This window comes from Canis aureus, chromosome 11, assembly GCF_053574225.1.
Source record: "Canis aureus isolate CA01 chromosome 11, VMU_Caureus_v.1.0, whole genome shotgun sequence".
Lineage (NCBI taxonomy): Eukaryota > Metazoa > Chordata > Mammalia > Carnivora > Canidae > Canis > Canis aureus.
Window position 1 is genome coordinate 9,590,606 of NC_135621.1, and position 21,341 is coordinate 9,611,946.

At 39.2% G+C, this 21,341-nt stretch overlaps 1 protein-coding gene across 1 annotated transcript in view; it reads right to left on the reverse strand.

Annotated features, from left to right (window-relative positions):
• The window catches only part of GNS (glucosamine (N-acetyl)-6-sulfatase), a 52,149-nt gene that overhangs the window by 22,287 nt on the left and 8,521 nt on the right, over positions 1 to 21,341 (reverse strand). Inside the window, exons 4-10 of the mRNA XM_077913701.1 lie at positions 20,416 to 20,481; positions 19,683 to 19,781; positions 18,013 to 18,180; positions 16,233 to 16,315; positions 14,283 to 14,401; positions 12,735 to 12,838; positions 5,424 to 5,525 (exon numbers count right to left, since the gene is read on the reverse strand). Of these exons, the coding sequence (XP_077769827.1) occupies positions 5,424 to 5,525; positions 12,735 to 12,838; positions 14,283 to 14,401; positions 16,233 to 16,315; positions 18,013 to 18,180; positions 19,683 to 19,781; positions 20,416 to 20,481 (741 nt within the window). The remainder of the gene's footprint in view (positions 1 to 5,423; positions 5,526 to 12,734; positions 12,839 to 14,282; positions 14,402 to 16,232; positions 16,316 to 18,012; positions 18,181 to 19,682; positions 19,782 to 20,415; positions 20,482 to 21,341) is intronic.

Below are 21,341 nucleotides of genomic sequence, written 5' to 3' on the forward strand. Positions count from 1 at the left end.
CTTCTCTTCCAGTGTTGACAATCCTTTCCATAGAGTACTGTGTGTAATGAGCCTTACAGGTTTTTATGACCCTTGACCTAGAAACTGAATTAGAGACACTGTGTTTGGGGGCAAGGTTCTGGGTGGGCATCTTCACTGTCCAATGTCAAAAGGACTTTAAAAGGCAGTCCCTTATTAGCAATGTATTTTCTCGTGACTTCAGGAATAAAACATTGATGGAACCAATCCAGAAAATGGGTTCCTCACTGTCCAGGTCTTCTTATACAACCGAAAGACTAGCAGCTGGTATTTACCTTTTCCCTTAATGGCTCAGTATTCCCGATATAAATCCAACTGCATGTGCACAAAATAGGAGTTAGCCTCTCCCTTTCTGCCTTCAGTCTTGATGTTTGCTTCTCCTCCTTACTAATAAATGTCCTTTGTAGCATTTTTCTCCAGAATAGGGAATTCCTATTTTTTTAAAATAATTTTTTATTGGTGTTCAATTTGCCAACATACAGAAAAACACCCAGTGCTCAACCCGTCAAGTGCCCCCCTCAGTGCCCGTCACCCATTCACCCCTACCCCCCCGCCCTCCTCCTCTTCCACCAACCCTAGTTCGTTTCCCAGAGTTAGGAGTCTTCATGTTCTGTCTCCCTTTCTGATATTTCAGAATAGGGAATTTCTACTTGCATTAAAAACCTGTTCAGGCAGACATTCTCAATTATTTTCTTTTTCTTTCTTCTTTCCTTCTTTCTCTCTTTCTTTCTAGCTTTTGAGAGCGAGCACAAGCCAGGTTGGGGGGGTGGGGTGCGGGGAAGGGAGAAGTGAACTCCCTGCTGAGCAGGGAGCCTGATGCAGGGGCTTGATCCCCAGACCCTGAGATGAGATGAACTGAAGGCAGATGCTTAACCAAATGAGCCACCCAGGCGTCTCTCAAGGGTTTTCTTAATGGCATCTGGGAAACTCATCCATTGCCTCTTGGTCAACAGAAGCTGCTTATTCTGTTACACTGACATTTTTTAAGCCAAACTACTTTCTCAAATTATCAAACTGTCCTTTGTTGGCATTAAGTTCTCCATCTTTAGATCCTTCATCTTCCTTTTGCTTTAGGTTCTCATATAAGGACTCTGCTTTTTCTTAAATCATATTAGAATCTATAGGCCTTTCTTATAGCAATCTTGCTTCCACATGAAAGCTACATTTTCAATACAAGATAAAAAGATATTTTGCAAAGAGTGTAAGGTTTTCACGCCTGTTGGCATAGCTACAGTGATGGCTTCTTGAATTTCCTTTTTTTTCCCCCCACAGTGGTCTTCATGCTGGACTAATTTATCTTGAAATGGTGAACAACCACAGTGGCAGACCTCAATCTACAGTACATATCAAGCAATTCAACTTTTTCTTATGATGTCATGACTTTTCTCAGCTTCTTGGGAGCATTTCCAGCATCCCCAGTGGCATTTTGCATCGGTTCCATGGTGTTATTCAAGGCTCATGGTATTGCAGAAAATACAATGAAAAATACACGAGAACCAGAAGAGAGAATTTTTTACCATGATCCCCAATTTATTGGAGAGACAAGCCATTCATGCAGAGATGATTAGCATCACATGGGATTTTAAGCAGCTACAACACTTAAACTCAGCAATTGGAGGCGGCTAGGAAATTACACAGTACGTACTACAGTTAATTTTATGCAGTTATGACTTAATACTACATTGTTTATTTATATTTCTCTTGACTGAACAGTGCCGTGTATATTCTGTGTAAGTTTTAACTTTCTACTAACTTTTTAACTTTCTACTTTTATGCATTTGTGACATATCTCTCTTATTTTTTCAATTCTTCTAAGCTATGTGGTATGTCTGCTAGTTTTTAAAAATTGTCACATATCTCCAAAAAAGTTTTCCAATGTTTATCAAAAAATATTTACGTGTAAGTGGACTCACACAATTTACACCCATGTCAATCAAGAATCAACTGCATAGTAGTTTACTGTGTAATGCATCGTAATTTCACTTCCACAGTGAAGATTTTTTTTCCTAACTAGAAATAAGTAAGGCACATAGAATAAAATTTGCATGGGGAACATTAAAAGATATAAATTTTCCTCTTACTGGACCTATAGATTCAATGCAATTCCAACCAAAAATCCCACATGAATTTTCAGTTAATTTTAAAAGCCGTTTTCAAAATTTATATGGAAGAATGGTAGCCAGGATCCCTACAAGGACAGAGAGGTTTGCCTTTATAAAGATTTAATTAGACAGCTTTATAATAAGACAAAATGATAGTGGTAAAAAGGATAGACAGACTTGTGGAACAGAAAAGACAACCAAGTAGATATGGAGAAAAAAATGAGATTGGATTTCTGACTCATACCATACCAGAAAATGGTTTCTAGATACATCGAGAACTTTCATGTAAGAGGTAGAAGTACAAAACTATTCCAAGAAAACCTAGGAGAATTGTTTTTTGATCTCAAGGATCAGAAGCAATTTTATAAACAAGATACAAAGAACACAAACCATAAAAGAGATGATTTATACATTTAACTCCTGTGTTCTCATATCTTTTTAAAGATTTTATTTATTTATCATGAGAGACACAGAGAGAGAGAGAGAGGCAGACACAGGCAGAGGAAGAAGCAGGCTCCCTGCAGGGAGTATGATGTAGGACTTGATCCCAGGACCCCAGGATCGCAGACACTCAACCACTAAGCCACCCAGGTGCTCTGTGTTCTCTCATCTTAATGTAGAGAAAAGACAAGTCACAAACAGGGAGAACAGGATGGGCAATAAGCGGCACTTCACGAGGGAAGCAATACAAAAAGCTTAAGTGAAAAACTGATTCACTGAGCAAAAACTCAGTTAAGGGGTGCCTAGGTGGCTCAGTCAGTTAAGCATCTGCCTTTGGCTCAGGTAATGATATTGGGGTCCTGAGATCAAGCCCCACATCAGGCTTCCTGCTCAGTAAGGAATCTGCTTCTTCCTCTCCTGCCCCTCTACCCACCATCCCCTGCTCATCTCTCTCCTGTTCTCTCAAAATCTTTAAAACAACCTTCAATTAAAAAACGGGCAGAGGATTCGAATAAATATATCTCCAAAGAAGATACACAAATGTCCAATAAACACAGAAGATGTTCATCATCATTACTCATTAGGAAAATGCATTATCAAAACCACAATGAGATACTACCTTGTACCCACTACAATGTAATAAAATGACAGTTACCAAGTGTTGGCAAGGATGTGGAAAATTTTGAACTCTTGTGCACTGTTGGTGGGAATATATAAAATTGTGCAGTTGCTTTAGAACAGTCGGACAGTTCCTCAAAAGTTAAACATACATCACCATCCAACCTAGCAATTCTATGAGGTATATAGGTTATGTACCCAAGAAAACTGAGAACATTTGTCCACACAAACACTTGTATACAAGATGTTCTCAGCTGCATTACTCATAATAGCAATAAAGGGAAAACAACCTACCAAGTGAGGAATGGATAAACAAATGTGGAATATTCATACAATGGAGTATTATTTGGTAATAAAAGGAATGAAATACTGATACATGTTACAACACGGATGATTTCTCAAACTTTATTCTTAGTAGAAGCTAGTCACAAGAGGCTACAGATATGCAAGATTCTGTTTATACAAAATGTCCACAATAGACAAATCTACAGCACTAGAAAGTAGATCAGTGCTTGCCTGGTGCTGGGAGAGGGAGCAATGGGGGAGAGACTGCTAATGTATCTGCAGATTCCTGTTGGGATGCTGAAAATATTCTAAGTTTATATTACGTACGGTGGCACAACTCTGAATATGCCAAAAACTACTTGAATTACAAACTTCAGTGAATTGTATGAATTAAGTGAATTAAAAACTGTTTAAAATGATTCATCTCATCAATAAACAAGGAAATGCATGGTAGGACCAAATGGAATTTTGGTCTTTTCTACCAGCTAGATGGGCAAAAATTAAGTTGTCTCAAAGTTTCTTATAGAGAACAAAGGGAATTCTCATACATTGCTTGTGGGAGTGTAAATTGATGACCATTTTATAAAAATAACTTGGAAATATCTGTAGAAATGAACAATGTGCAGTTCCTGTACCTTGGTATACACACATGTACACTGAAAGACATGTATAAAAAGGCTCTAATGGCACTATTCCTAAAACAAAACTAGGATAACAGAAAGGTCTATTGACTGACAAGAAAACAGATAATTAAGTTGTGTGCGTTCATACAATGGATTATTAGGCATCTGTGAACATGTGAACATGAACATAGAATAATAAATTCTAACAGATTGACAAATCAATAATAGTCACCTATAATGAGTCATCATAAATGGCTATCATATTTTAATATTGATCCTTTCAAGTGAATATTGATCCTTTCACAGATCCTTAGTTCTGTGCAGTGCGAGGCACACAGTAGATACTCAAGTATTTCCTGAGTTAATTTTCTTTAGAATGAATTTCCAGATGGAACCGCTTAATGTATGTATTCATTTTTTTTTTAAGATTTTAATTTTTTAAAGATTTACTTATTTGAGAGAAAGAACAGGGGGAGGGACGGAGGAAAAGGGAGAAACAGACTTTCCGCTGAGCACAGAGCCCTACATCAAGCTCAATCCCAGGACCCTTAGTTCATGAACTGAACCGAAATCAAGATCTGGTCATTTAATTAAGTGAGCCATCCAGGCGCCCCTAAGATTTTATTTTTAAGTAATCTCTACACCCAGCATGGAACCTGAACCCACAAAAGCCCAAGATCAAGAATCACATCCTCTACCAACTGAGCCAGCCAAGTGCCTCTTAAGATATGAATTCTAAAGTGAAAGGTCTTGTCAATTTAGCCTCCTGATAGCTCACAATGATTACACTTTAATGAACCCAGACTGAGTAGTTTTCATTTTCTCAGACTCTGGCAAATACTTGGGTATAAACCTTTTTAGTCTTTGCCAGTTCTGAAGGCAATAAAGGCCTCCTTCAGTTAAGCATTTCTTTGATCAGCTCTTTTTGCATTCACTGTGGCCATTTCTAAATCCTCTGTGAGTTGATTAGTTCCTTTTTTTTTTTGCTCATTTTTCTACTGGGATATTAAGCTTTGCTTTCTAGGAACTCATCTATTAATCTATTATGACCAAGTACCCTTTTTCATATATGTCTCAAATATTTTCCCCATTTGTCACCTGCCCTCACTTTGTTTAGGATAGGTTTTTAGGAGGGGTAAAGAGGAAGAAGGGAGGATACATATCTGTTTATATGTGGTCCAGTCTTTTAGAAGACTCCTTCCCACCACAGAGAAAAATTCTTTCTCTGTTCCCCAAATTTCATAGTTTAAAATTTAAATTTTTAATTCTAAATTTGTACAATGTGGAATTTATTTCAGAGTCTTGGCTCAGGCATGATTGAGGGCTTTATACTCACCAAAATGGGCAATAAAGACATCCCATCCATCTGTGTCTTATTCAGGTTATATCCAGCAATATCCAAAATAGTAGGACCCAAGTCAATGTTGGCAACGAGCATCTATGAGAATGAGGAAAAAACAAGATATCTAATACACAGTTGGTCTGGTTTTCCTTTTCTATCTATAATAAAGCTCTTCCCCCCACCCCATGAGACAAACTATTATTTACTATTATTATTTTTTGTACAGTCCAGACTTACTAAGGTGTTACTGATTCATTGATTCAAATATAGTAATTCAAAAAACAAAACATAAAGGTTTATAAGACTTGTAATACACGCCCCTGGGAAGTTGTGTACCTATTCAACCCATACTGTTATTGATCAAAACATTTTTCGAAATTTCTTTGGGACTGCCTGAAGTCTGATGGATCAGGAGAAAATGTTGGGCTAGTTATTTTATACAAAGTATTTATAGCCTGTATTTCTACAGTTCACTAAACTTGATTTCAAATGGGCTCCTGGTATTTTTGAAATCCTAGAAGGCTGAATGATTCTTACCAAGGAGGATATTAGCCCTTTTTTTAGTTTCTCAAAGTAATAACACTACTAAAAAATGTTTGCAATAGCGGGTAGAAGAGGAGGATTAAAAAAAATGTCTGCAAATGGCTTTGGAGACTGGAGAAAACTCATTCCAACACTGCATCGATAAAAGTTTCCTTAAAGAGCACAAAATTTAGATGTGCTAAATAAACTCTAGAAATTAAGGTTACTGTCCTGCAAAAAAAAAAAGGTTACTGTCCTGCATTTATGCCTTGCCTTATTCCTTTCATTTATGAGATGATTTTCCTTCTATATACAAATCCTGTTTGGGACTTAAACCAGTAGAGTCCTATAGAAATATAATGGGACCACATATGTAATTTAAAATTGTCTAGTGACCACATAAAGTCAAAAGAAAAAGGGGCAGAAATTCACTATGTATATTTTATTTAACTTGATATGTCAAAAATGGCACTATTTCAAATGTAAGCAATATAAAAAACTTAATGAGATTTTATCTTTTATTTTTGAACTAAGTCTTTGAAATCTGGAATGTTATAATTATAACACATCTCTGTTTGGACTATCCCATATGTTTTGGCTCAACAGGCACAGTAGCTGGTGGCCACTGTAGTGGACAGTGCAGACATACATAGGACCTAAGCATACACTTAAAGTCATTTAAATCACAGGCTAGTAAAAAAGCTTTCAGAGTGGTGAAGACAATCCACCAGGGAAACCAGGGGAACTAATGTTTACTGAGCATCTATTCTGGGCCAGTCCTTATGGTTTATCCATTAATCCTCACCATGACCCTAGGATGCAGTATTTCCATTTTACAGATGAGGAAATGAAAGAAGTAACGGAAACAAAATCAATGGCTTAAAATTGAAAAGCTACCATTTACTGAAAGGATATAACAACTCAGCTATTAGAAATGACAAATACCCACCATTTGCTTCAACGTGGATGGAACTGGAGGGTATTATGCTGAGTGAAGTAAGTCAGTCGGACAAGGACAAACATTATATGTTCTCATTCATTTGGGGAATATAAATAATAGTGAAAGGGAATAGAAGGGAAGGGAGAAGAAATGTGTGGGAAATATCAGAAAGGGAGACAGAACGTAAAGACTGCTAACTCTGGGAAACGAACTAGGGGTGGTAGAAGGGGAGGAGGGCGGGGGGTGGGAGTGAATGGGTGACAGGCACTGGGGGTTATTCTGTATGTTAGTAAATTGAACACCAATAAAAAATAAATTAAAAAAAAAAAAAAAGAAAGGATATAACAGTCTTCAGGACTGCTGAGAAAACTCACAGCATCTTAGGCAAGGCCAAGGGGAGATTAAAAAAATAAAACTTAATCCAGGAACTTTTCATTTAAAAACAAAATCAAAAGTACAGACATAAAAGGCAAGAATACATCTTTATTTATTTTTTTTTTCAAGATTTTATTTATTTATTCATGAGAGACACAGAGACAGAGAGAGACACAGGCAGAGGGAGAAGCAGGTTCCATGCAGGGAGCCCGATGTGGGACTCGATCCTAGGATCTGGGATCACGCCCTGAGCCAAAGGCAGACGCTCAACCACTGAGCCACCCAGGCGTCCCAAGAATACATCTTTAGAGCACTGTTCATCAGGGGTCAGGTTTCCTGGCAGCTACGATGGCTCTTATAAGGCATAATAATAAACTTATCTGGGGTCTGAATCAATTAGGGTAACCTTGCAGCTGTCAGAAATTACTATTCAGTGGCAAGCCACTCATAGGAAAAGCAATCCTCTCTTACCTTTATACTTAAGTGATAAAAGTGAGAAAATTAGAATTAGATTTCTAATTCTAGATTAAAGAATTAGAATGGATACTATGGGCCCATGATCATAATGACTTCTAGAGACACTAGTAAGTAATTCAAATTCCTAAAATGGTACTGCTTTTATCACTAAGTATAAAAGTTACTGAGAAAACCCCCACAAAAACGTTGTCTCTAGGGATTATACAGGACCCAGAGTAAGAGATATCTTCCTAATTCCAAGTCTCCCAGGCAAGCTGAGCCACTTTGAATATAGTTCACAGAGTAGGTATGAATACAGAAAAGATCACACAGGCAAGAAGAGACAAGCAGAGACAATCTCCAGAATCAGATCAAGGTAATAAGACCCGGATGTGTCGCTAAAAGATCTTCAGTCAGGTCTAGAACATGAATGAAGCCAAATTCACAGGTATTACTAAGATGTCCAAGGCAGTTTTATAAGAGACAAAAAAAAAAAAAAAAAAAAAGGAAACACCAAAATAACAAAACCCACAGAGACATAAAATGGTGACTGCCTATTTCACCAGGAGTTGCCTCAAGAGCCATTAGCTGTATGATGGGAGGCTCTCTCCAACGGCAGTCCCCTCTACGAGGGGTAAGGTCTGTAAGTTTCAGTACAAGTCAAGATCACTAAGACTTGTCCCAACTACCATAAACGCTATCCCAGGACTATTTGTTCCCAGATATCTGCAATAATAACATTTTCCCTAAAAATAACAAATTCTCTTCCCTTCGAGGCTTTGGTTTGAATAAGAAGAATCTCAAAATTAGAACGCTAGGTCAGAAGATAGGAGACTTCTAGTGGATACAGAGTATAAGTTAAGAACTCACAGAGAGGGCAGCCCGAGTGGCTCAGTGGTTTAGTGCCGCCTTTGGCCCAGGGCGTGATCCTGGAGACCTGGGATTGAGTCCCACATCGGGCTCCCTGCATGGAACCGGCTTCTCCCTCGGTCTCTCTCATGAATAAGTAAATAAAATCTTTTTAAAAAAAGAACTCAGAGATTTCTACCTGTCTGGTTTTTACAAACAAGAATTAGAATGGATACTACAGACCCATGATCATAAGCACTTCTAGAAATACTAGCAATTCAAGTTCCTAAAATGGTACTGCTTTTACCACGAAGTATAAACTTAAAGATTCATTTATGGATTGGAACTTTTTGAAAAGCCCTAACAAGACCAAAAGTAAATTATTTCATAAACCACAGGCTCCCAGATGTTTGGGAATGTTCTCAGGATTTATGTATGTAGGTATTCTCATCAAATAAAACCTCTTAGAAAATTCTGGGGCATGATATCAAGAGATATCGTGCCTTGGAGCTGCTTGTTAGCTCTAGAAGAATGACAGTGCTACAGAATTACTGAGGAAAAAAATAAGACTGCTCTCAGCAGGATACATCAGGTTTCCAAATAGACATTTAAGCCTTGATCTTTAAAGAATTCATGTAGAGTTATCAAAGGAAAGACTCCAAGCACAGCAGAAAATCCATGTGGTGAAAAGCAGTGGAACTGCATAAGAAAGCAGAGGACTCCCCACATCTAGGGCTACTTCACCTGGATTAATGCCCTACAAGGAAGAAGCCAGGGTGTCACTGAGTTACACTGGAGAATTTTCCACTTAACCATTCTCCCACTTTCACATAGGGAAACCAGGCTTATTCGGCCTGTCTTAAAGCCAATATGCTGTCTTCTTGGCCCCTTAGTACAGTTCTATTTCACCCAGATCGTGCTGGGTCATTTTTTTCCCTACTAACCTTTTTCTTTCTTAAAACTCTTTTTGAAGAATTTCTACTACCAAATCTAAAGCTAGATTAACTTCCAGTCAGGGGGAAACCTTGATAAGCCAGTCTTTGGCATCCGCACAAACCACCTGCTTTTGCTCTCCAACAGCTAACACAAAGCTAAGCCTGCTGGTCAAAACAGGTCCTGTTTGGGCCGTCATCTTTTGACAGCTCAGCTTATTATGCCTAACTCATAACCCCGTGCCACTCGCATAGGACAACTGGCGCTGAGACAGCTACACTGCCAACACATGAAGATTCACCCATCTCTGACGTTTTTTTGTGCTAGGTGGAGGCCGAGCATTTCACACTTCTCAAGCTACATCTGTCAGCACAGCAGCGCAACACACATGGATTTTGAGAACAGACACTCTTAATTTTCAGTCCTGGTTCTGCCACTATGTGACCCTGGTGGTGATAACTCAAGCAACATAGATATCTGATGTGTATTAAGGGCTGGGTATTCTAAGCTTAGCCATTGAGGAATTCCTTTTAGCACAAACCCAGTAGGGTGTGGTAAGTGTGAGGCCCACCAGGAACACGGGAAGAGCACCTACTCCAAGTCGGGGCAGGGGTATGTAGTGACTTTCCAGACAGAAGCCCACAACCAAAGCTCTAAAGGACAATCGGTAAGGAGGAAGGGGCATGGGAGGGGGAAGCAATCTAAACAGAAAGAGCAATCAGCCATACAAAGGCCAGGTGAGAGAGATAGTTCCCTTAGAAGTGAACTACTGAAAGTAAGTAGTTCAGTACAGTTGCCACATTCTGTTCCCTGAACAAGCCAAGCTCATTCTCAGATCTGTGCCTTCACATTTACTGTTCTGCTCAGAATGCCCTCCCACAGATCTCTGTGGGACTAAATCCTTCTCAACACCAAGGTCTCCTTTCAAATGCCTCAGAGGCTTTCACTGACAACTGTAGCTAAAATATCTGGCTCTCCTGACATGTTAAGAACCAATCCTCCTTTGGATGCTGTGTATCCAAGGCTGCTGGCGCAAGAAGATACTTAAATGTTTCCTGAGTTATACTCTAATGGTTAAGTATAGACTCTGCAGCCAGACTGATACTTTTTAGCTACATTATCTTGGGCAAATCATTTAACTTCTGTACCTCAGTGTCCTCATCTGTAAAATGGGGATAACAATATCTTTTTGGGAGGGGGCAGGGTGATAAGAGTACCTATATCTTATAAGGTTGTGAAGTTAAGTGAGTTGATATAGCTAATACACTTAGAACAGCACCTGTCACAAACTAAGCATCCAATAGATATTTTGATATTGTTGATTATATAGATATACTTTTTAAAGATTTTATTTATTTATTCATGAGAGACACAGAAAGAGAGGCAGAGACACAGGCAGAGGGCTCCTGCATGGAGCCCAACGTGGGACTCGACTCGGGGTCTCCAGGATCACACCCTGGGCTGAAGGCGGCACTAAACCGCTGAGTCACCCAGGCTGCCCTGAGTATTATATAGATATTATTATTGAAATGGTTTCCTAAGAACCAGGTTTTATTTACACTGCTTATAGGTGAACTTTTCTGATGTTAACATTTACATGCCACTGTTATCTTGAAGACAAAAGGAACAGTCTGTTCGATGGGCAGCTGGCTGACACATTCCATTCTATTCTCATTCAGCCTCCTTCCCTACACTGGTTAAAAGTGGCCCTAGGTAGCCCTGCTCCTTGGAAATGCAGAGCTGCTGACAGGTTCTCTTGAGTCAACTCCCAACACCAAGATCAATAAAACACTTTTAGACTTAATGGTCCTCCAAACCCACCTATGCCCTTTGAAAGGAGAGGCCCATTTACAGGGTATTGAATTTATAGTGGGAAGTGACTGGCTTTAGAAATGTAGGCTATTTATTTTTTAAAATATTTTATTTATTCATGAGAGACACAGAGAGTGAGAGAGGCAGAGACACAGGCAGAGGGAGAAGCAGGCTTCATGCAGGAAGCCCAGTGTGGGACTCGATCCTGGGACTCCAGGATCACGTCCTGGGCTGAAAGCAGGCACTAAACCGCTAAGCCACCCAGGGATCCCCTGTAGCAGGTCTTAAGAGAAAAAGAAAACTCAAAGGGAAATTATGAAGGCCATTTTACCATTCTGAAAGAATTTCAACAGAATTCTATCATGAGCATTACAAAAGGATATAAGTGAATTGCAGACTTTTAAACAAAGTAAACATTAAACCCCAAAATTAAACTGAAGTACCCAGTATACCCAGAAAGTCTGGCCCATTTTTCAATTTTAGCTTAAATGATGTATTTGCTCATTTTTTTGTCTCACAGAGCTGGGACTGATTTGTGTTATCAGAAAAGAGGAGAACATAACTAGTGGAGTTTATCAATTCTTATCTTCTAAGCATTAGACCAAAGTGTTTTGGTTCAGAGTGCCCACAATCTCCAGGAACAAAATGCCTCAATATTAAATAATAAGTTTGGAAAAAGACACGGAAATCAAATGGAAATGGCAACATTTCCAAAAGAAAAGTGGTATATTATGATACTTTTGGAGAGAGAATCAGTAAAACAGAAATGCATTAGTAGGAAGAGTCCCAAAAGAGAGGGATGAAATCCTCAGAAGACATGCTTTCTATAGCCTTTTACTCAAAGTGGAGTCAGATCGGCAGCAGCTATCAGCTGGGAGGTCAGAAATGCAGACTCAGAATCTGAATTTTAACAAGGACCCAAGGGGATCCGCCTAAGGAGCTCTGACCTACAGGGTAGTAGGCCCCAAACTGGGTGGCCTCTCAGAATCATCTGTGATTGAAGGACAAAAGCAGAGGCTGGGTCCCCATTTTAGTCCAAGTGAGTCCATTAGAACCATTCTGGATGTTGAACCTTTCACAATTTCAGAAGGTGATGTTGATGAGGACCACGGTGGAGTCACTGCTTCAAGACAAAGATTTATATAGTCTTCAAGGTCAAGTAAAAACTACTCATACTGATATATGTATATATACGCATATGGGGGGGGAATACAGTTAATAGAACGTGGCCAAGGGTTCAAAAAATAAAAATAAAAAAGGAAACCAGTATTTCCAAGGCTTATATATACACACTTACAAGATCTTAAGCCAATCAGATGTCATCCTCATATGAGGAGAAATCTAGTCAGCCTCCTTTCCAGCCTTCTTTACTCAGGCAAGTGCTATCTGTAAACACCATCAGTTTCTCAGGCACCTACCTTGCTTGTCTGATTTGGTTTGATCCCAGGTCCTCGAACCAGCAGTGGAACTTTGATATCAAACTCATACAGCTGTCTTTTGTCTATTGGCAAAGAAAACTGTCCTGAAAACAAAATACAGAGGATAAAGATGGAGCCAGGATAGAAATGTCACTCACACATTCATTCATTTAATCGATAGTAAGAATGAAAACAACTTTGTTATACTATTTATGGTGCCTTAATGGAAAGTTTACAATTGCTTGGGTTTCTTATTACTACAAGGCAGGAAATGAGTTTATCATCTTTAAACAAATGCCTAGGGGAATTCCTCTGGTTTATGACAGGACAAATTTGGCAAAACAATGACTGGAAAGTACTGAAACACAAATACATAATTTATGGATGACACTCAATCTGACCACAATTGAATGAGGTTACTCAAAAAAAGTGTAAATAAAGGGACAAAAACATTTATCCAGGCTTTCTTATATCTGCATTTCAAGATAACCAAACAGTTGAGTTCTTCTCTAAGGAGTTCCAACTAATAAATGCAAAAGGAGGGACAAAGTTATGAAGTCAACATTTTGCCATTTTTGAAAGAATAGGAGATTAAAGCAACAGTCATCAACAGAAGCTTCAGCCACAAAAGGTTCATAGGACAGGCTCAGACTGACACCACATGAGCCATCAATTAATAGCAGCATTGCTAAATGGGTCAGCCAGACACCATCATGAAGTGATGTGATAGGAAGTACAAATCGGTATCACCAAGAAAGCATTCTCACTGAAAATATGAATTTCTGTTCAGACTCTATAACTATCAATCTATAGAAAATGCTGACTAAAAGTACACAAGGCATCACAAGACTGGGATTAGCCAAATCGAGAATGTGAAATTTTTTTTTTTTGAGAATGTGAGATATTCTAAAGAACAACAACAACAAACCCCTTTTCCAATAAATCAGTGGCAATAACAGCCTCAGGGAACATAAAAAACAAACAAAAACCAGGTAGGATGTGGACTTTGTCCAGATTTTGATACATAATAAACTAGTCAGATGGACAATGTAGTGTTGATGTACAGAATCACAATGTTTGAAGTTTCTCCAATACTGCCTAGCTAAAAAACAAAAACATGGGGAAGGCAGGAAAAATTCAAAAGACTGGCCACAGGTAGCTGAAAATCGAAGCTGGATAATGGAGATTATTTTATCAGTCTCTATTTTGAGTACTTAAAAAAAAATCTCTTACCTCCATTCTATAAAGTCTATTTGCCCTTTAAATCTAGTTAAGTTTCTTACTTCTGCCTGCCTCCAATCTAGCAAGCTCACTCTGCTCCCAACTCCTCGAACATCATGTAATTTAGCATGTGAAATAGCAAATAATGAAACCTGGTCTCTCTACGGGCGAATGTGTTGGCCCTCTAATCACAGGGGTCCTGAAGGGGGCACCCTCCCTTTGGTCTGTCCACCGCTACAACAGGACTAGAGCTCCCTGCCAGTGCTACTGACTAGGTGAAAAAGGCACATCATCAAGGTCACAGGAATACCCCAGTCCGTCCCTTACCTGTGTGATAGCCATTGTCTGACGTATAAAAGATATATGTGTTGTTAAGTTCCCCATTGAATTCCAATCTCTTCACCAGTTTCTCCACAAGGTCATCAACTGACAGTAAAGTTTGCCACCTGGATGTACACAGAGGGTGACAAGGGGACTTCAGAAACAATGGCTGAGGGAATGTATCTTGCCAACAGAGCAGGAGTGAAATTCAAATCAAAATAATACAAAAGCCCCCAAACCACACTCCCGGAAAGCTCAAAACCCAAATGTCCTTTCCTCAGACCACTCACTGAAAAAAAATTAGAAAAATCCCAGAACACAATTAGTTCATTCCAAATTTAACCATTTCTAAAGAAGTGAAGCTTTTTTTTTTTTTTTCCTTTATTTATTTATGATAGTCACACACAGAGAGAGAGAGAGAGAGAGGCAGAGACACAGGCAGAGAGAGAAGCAGGCTCCATGCAGGGAGCCCGACGTGGGACTCGATCCCGGGTCTCCAGGATCGTGCCCTGGGCCATAGGCAGGCGCCAAACCACTGCGCCACCCAGGGATCCCAGAAGTGAAGCTTTTAATAACCAGTTAGCTTTACTAAAATGAGTGATGAGAGCAGAAACAACTGGAAGGGAAAGCTGTCAATTCAGTACTGATTAACACAGATTAATTCAGACAGACCCACACTACAACATTTCAGGATCTAAACTAGGGGTGGGCAAGCAATTAGTGATGGGCCACAGCCTGTCCACTATTTAGGTTTGTTTTTATTTTTATTGTATTTTTTTTAAGATTTTATTTATTTATTCATGACAGACACAGAGAGAGAGAGAGGCAGAGACACAGGCAGAGGGAGAAGCAGGCTCCACGCAGGGAGCCCGACATGGGACTCGATCCCAGGTCCCCAGGATCCACCCTGGGCCAAAGGCAGCACTAAACTGCTGAACCACTGGGGCTGTCCTAGGTTTGTTTTTAAATTGCGGTAAAAAACACACGAGATATAATTTACCATCTTAACAAATTTTAAGGGTACAATCATTAGTATTAAGTATATTCACACAGTGGAACAGATCTCCAGAACTTTTTCTTGCAAATCTGCAACTCTGTACCCATTAAATAAGTCACTGTTTTTATATTGTTCATTCATATATTGCCTAGTTTTGCTCCAACAGCAAAGCTGGGCAACTGTGACAAAGACCATTTGGCTTGTCAGGCTATAATATTTACTGTCTGGCCCTTTACAGAAGTTTCCTCACTCCTGGTATAATCTAAATACATCTTAAGAGAGTGTAATGGATTTTTAAGAACTGACTTAAGGAAATTCCTTAAAATTCCAAAAGCAAGTGCAAATATTCTGTTCTATTCTAAGCCTTTGGCTCTTTTTTTTTTTTTTAATTTAATTTAATTTAATTTAAAAAATTTTTTTAAAGATTTTATTTATTTATTCAGAGAGAGAGAGAGACACACACACACACACACACACACACACACACACACACACACAGACAGAGACACAGGCAGAGGGAGAAGCAGGCACCATACAGAGAGCCTGACGTGGGACTCAATCCCAGGTCTCCAGGATCACGCCCTGGGCTGCAGGCGGCACCAAACCGCTGGGCCACCGCGGGTGCCCTAAGCCTTTGGGTCTTATACAAATATTGGGTCTAATTTTTCACAAAGTGATCTTTTCTTCAGACACAGGGAAAAATTTTTTGTACCAAATGGCTCCAGTTCGCAATTATGTTTTAACAAGTTATACAAATGAATTGTTTTATTAGTCCTGAAGTCCAAAGACCATCTCCTATACCTCTGGGGGAGCAGACTCCCAATCAAGGAGTCTCTCCCACCAACCTGCTACCTTCTGATTTTGTTTCAAAGGTAACCACATTGTGCAGTCCCCCTGTTCATGGGCTGACTTGGAAGGTCCGTAACATCCATCCAGATTGAGAAAGTAGTAGCTCTCACCTTTTCCTAAACGCATTATCTAAAAACTGTATTGAAGAATTAGTCATTGGGGTCTTGGCTTGCCTAATTAACCAGTGCTTGTTCTAAAATTTAAAAGAAAAAAAAATGTTAGCACCAAGTCAATACAATCAAATAAACTACTACCAGAATACATAATGAAAAGCAGCATTTTATACTTCTACCAAGAAGGAATTCACCAGAGCATCTGAACAACTTCAGACCTCCCCTCCCCTGCTCCATATATTCCTAAAAATACTTTCTATAGATTATCATTGATTCTTAGGTTCTTCCCAGTAGCTCTCTAATGAAACAAGGCCTGGGCTCCTTGTTAGCAGCATTAATCAGCATTAAAAGATTTAGTGAAAGATATTAGAGGACTATTGGCTAAAAGGAGACTAAGTTTATTAACATTGAGTCTATGCTTTGGATCTACTACCCAAACTACAAAAGGGTAAATATTAATTTTACCTTCCATTAAGTATTGCCCTAATAAGCGACCATTCTTAACACCCTCTATTTTCCTGCCCAAGATACTGATCGTCCTAGAACTTTGGGAAAAAACTCATCATTACAATTTCCTAAAACCTCAAGCTCAAATCTAGAGGGTTCTTCTCATTTAAATCACTTGCAGTTCTAAAAAAACCAAAAAATAAATAAATAAAATAAAATAAAACATAAACATTCCCATACATCATTAATTTTCTCCTCCCTATTCATAAAGTCCTAAGCCACCATCTCCCAAACTGTCAGTCTCAAAGGGTTCTTACTTAGTATTGAGAAATGTTATACGGTATATCCTCCTGTTGGAAATTCATCTTGGAACAGGAATAACTCTAAGAAATTCTGTAACAGAGTGACTGATTTAAAATTTCTACTTATTTGCTCATAGGAAATCCTATTAATTTCTTTTGGAACACAGAGAAAGGCCCTCTAGTTCAAAACTCAGTTCTCTCAGCCTTTAAAATCCTACTTAAGCACTTGCTTACAGTGTGCCAGGCAACATGCTGCATATTTCTATGCTCCTTAGTCCATATTGTAGCTGCACGAGGAAGTAAGACCTCCCACCTTATTTATTTAGATCTCTCACTTTAGATAAAAAAGCAGAAGTTAAGCATCTTGCCCAAGGTCAGGTCACTCGGCTCAGAAGTGGCAGTGCTGAGTCTAATCCCAGACTCATTCTACCATCTCACAAGCAATGAAGATTTCTGGGCAACACGCATGAGGCAATAGAGAACTTCTGCCTTTGAACCAGTGAACAGCCCACCCTGTGTGCCAAGGGAAGTATAAGTAACTGGTGTAGGAGGCAAATATTTAGGCTGTGGCCTTCAATTATATTCCCCGCTCCGGCTCATTTCTCCATTCAACTTCCTCTTCCAGCCATATTGCACTAGGTCACTGCCTCTTTCCTATGCCTAAGGCACGGCGAGGGCCACCCACAGGAAGCTGCTGCAGGCCTCGCTCAGCCCCAAGGGCTAGGTCTCAGCCACCGCCACGCAGGAGGAGAGCCAGCACAGAGATTAGCAGGAGAGCCTGTAGTCAGGAAAGATGGCGCTGCTTTAATATTTCCTCTGGACTCTCTTAGTTGCTAACTGGATGTGTGGCAGGAAGCTTATCTGTACTTCTGAAGCAAGGTTATACTATCTTTATACTTAAGACAGGTAAAATTACCTTTAGAAGGTCTGGAAGGAAAATCAAGTACGTGGCTCAAAGGTTCCCTGACAAGATAATATACAGTTACTTATATCAAGTATGGCTTCATTCAAGGATTAGGGGAAGCTACCGTTCCATGGATGTTGAAGTTCTTATTTCTTGGTGCAAAGACGTTCTGAAAGGTCTTCTGGTACTGAGGTGCGGCTGTCCAAGGAGAATGAGGTGCTGGTGTGGAGATCATCATGAAGAACGGCTCAGAGTTGGACTTGTAGTCCAGGAAGCCCAAAGAGATATTAGCCTGAGATACACAAAGATCTGTTATCTTCTACTCTACCCAACAGTGGAGAACTTGAGAGATGCACATTCTCAGGTATACAGGAGGCGGCACAGGGTCATATCCGCTTTTAAACAATCTTTAATTTTTAACCACTTTTAACAATCTTAATATTAACACAACCTACATCACAGTTATTTACAAGTGTATTGTAGGAACATATATTTGGGTTTTAGGCAATACTTATTTAAAAAAAGGGGAAAAGCATAGCATCCTAGGAAAACAAATAAGATTACAATGATCTTATACACGATCTAACAATTGTTAATACTTCTCATAAAGGAAAAAATAGTAATTTGACCTTTTAAGGATTAGGTTGCATTAATACAACTGCCTGAAAGTATATAAAATATACAGAGAGAGTGTTAATCTAATTCACCCAGTGGGACCAGTGGATTAAGTTATCTTAATCTTATAAAAATACATGCAGTGTAGACATCCCAAGTTACACCAGCTAAAACAGCTAAACTAAATCCAAATCCATCACACCAGGATTTTAATTTATATCGACTTACATTCATCATTTGCTTATCTGGAGATATGTTATCAAAATGAAAGCATCCCACACACATGCTACATGTTTAATTGTTCTAGTTGATTTACAGCTTCACTTATTCCCATCACTATACTCAAAAGGTACTGACTGAACCAATCTCCTTTCACCATCCCACCCACCTGCTTACTCTAGCAATGTCAGTAGCTGTGCGTTCCCCCAAATGCTGGGCACACTTCTGCCTCAGTGCCCCCACAACCGGTAGCTCTCTCTGTGGACCCTTTCCCCTGATCTACACAGCTCACTCACACCTCTTTAAACGTTATCTAAGTAACTCCCATACCCTGTCTTATTTCTCTATCTGATCACCCAGAGGGACTTTGCTTCATTCACTGAACACCTGCTATGCTGGGTGCTAAAAAATTTGGTGAATGAATACTCTGTGGAGGGCTGTCATTAGGAACACAGGAAAGGCAAGTCCTAAATTCACCCAGTTTCAGTAATTTTTATGTATAAAAATAAAAATATTTATATATGTTTATAAATAAAATTTATAGTATGTATTTATATATATAAATAAAAATTCAGATATAAATCTTAAGCCTTAGGAACTCCCAGTCCCTAGCTCCCCACCCTCACAGTGAAGCTGCATCTCATAGCTTGTGAGTGAAACTGGGGTCAAGAGTAAGAACCTCTAAAGTAAGACCTCTTCAAAATAATCTCTACAGTCTCAGAGATTAGCCTTTGGAAAAGGATTTGTTGCTGGAATTTCAAGAACATTAGCTCTGAGCCTAGCTTATATACAAAGAAAAACACCCTCAGGAGTCTTTAATCAGTTGGAAATATTCTTTGGCAATTAAATGAAGTTATTATTCATTCACGTTAGTGAACATGACCAAGTCCAACGGGTTTCTAGGCAGAGGTTTCAACAACTGTGAGCCACACATGAGAGGACAGAGCTTTGATAACTCACCAGAACATCTGTCAGGTAGTCCACACTGTAGTTTTCACCATGCTTCCGTGCCTTCCCATTGATAGAGAGCGTATAATTATAGTATTTAGAATTCTTTTCCTATTAGACAGGAAAGTAAGATTTGTTAAGAGATCAGCACACCAAATGAAAAGTCAGAAATCGTGCTGGGCTAAACCATACTGTTTAAATAGTGACAAGACAATCTGGGACACCTAGGTGGAGTGGCTGGTTAAGCATCTGACTCTTGATTTTGGCTCAGGTTGTGATCTCAGGATTGTGAGACCGAGTCCTGCATCAGGTTCCACGCTCAACATGGAGTCAGCCTGAGATTCTCCCTCTGCCCACACCACCGCTCTCTCTAACCCTGGGTCAAATAAATCTTTAAAGAAAAAAGGAGACATTTAAAAATATATATAATTACTCAAGTTAGTACTGCATTGGATTTTTTGACTAGAGTTTTATTAACTACTAGCATAGTTTCAATCATATGTCCTAGTTTGAAGAGCCACGAGTGGATAAGATAAAACAGCAAAATACGTAACTAAACCTTATGTGATGCAGGAAAAACATCCCTCAGAGGAGTGACTCACAGATCAATAGACTTTAAGGAGATAAAATAGCTAATCATAAACGCAAAGCAACTCATGTAAAAATTAGAGCTAAATTAGAGAGTAAACATATTTTACATCTGCAGGGCTGTGTATAATTGTCGCTGATTTCAATAATCACTCACCAAGGCATACCAATAACTCCAGCCTAGAGGAACATGTTCTAGTCCACCTGCATCTGGGGCTCCATACTGAAAAGCAAGACAAGTAGGACGTCAGAATTACTCAGACTTGACCAAATCAGAAAGAAAGAGGAAACTTTTAGAATCCTTTTTGATCAGGGCCTGAAACAAGGTGCTCTATTTTCCCAAACACATAAAACCCAGTCAACAAGTAAAGAACACTATAATCCTAGGAACTTCTGAAGCAGGAGTTTGCAAACTATGGCCAGCAAGCCAAATCTAGCCTGCCAACTGTTACGTATGATTAGCAAGCTAAGGATTTTTTTCCAACCATTAAAAAAAACAACAGCAATCAATAGAGGAATATTTTGTGACAGAGGAAATTGGCATTTCAGTGATGAGGGATTTTTGGAACATAGGTGCACTCATTTTGGTTTGTGTAATGCCTATGGCTGCTTTCATGCTACAATGGCAGAGTCCAATACAGGAATCCCCCCTTATCTGCAGTTTCATTTCCTGTGGTTTCAGTTAACTCACGGTCAACCATAGTCCAGGAGCAGAGGAACTCCTGTCAGAAGGTCTGTAGTAGCCTAATGCTACATTGCAATGTCTGTCATTCACCTCACTTCATCTCATCAGGTAGGTATTATATCATCTCACACCATCACATAAAGTACAGTGCAATATTTTGAAAGAGACATCATTCACATAATTTTTATTGCATTATATGGTTTTAACTGTTCTATTTTGTTATTATTAGTTGTTAATCCCTTATTGTGCCGAATTTACCAGTTAAACTTTATCACAGGTACAAATACACAGGTAAAAACATAGTATATATAGAGTTCAGTACTATCTTTGGTTTCAGGCATCTACTGAGGGTTTGGGAAAGTATCCCCCATGGATAAGGTAGGCAAGGGGGAAACTAC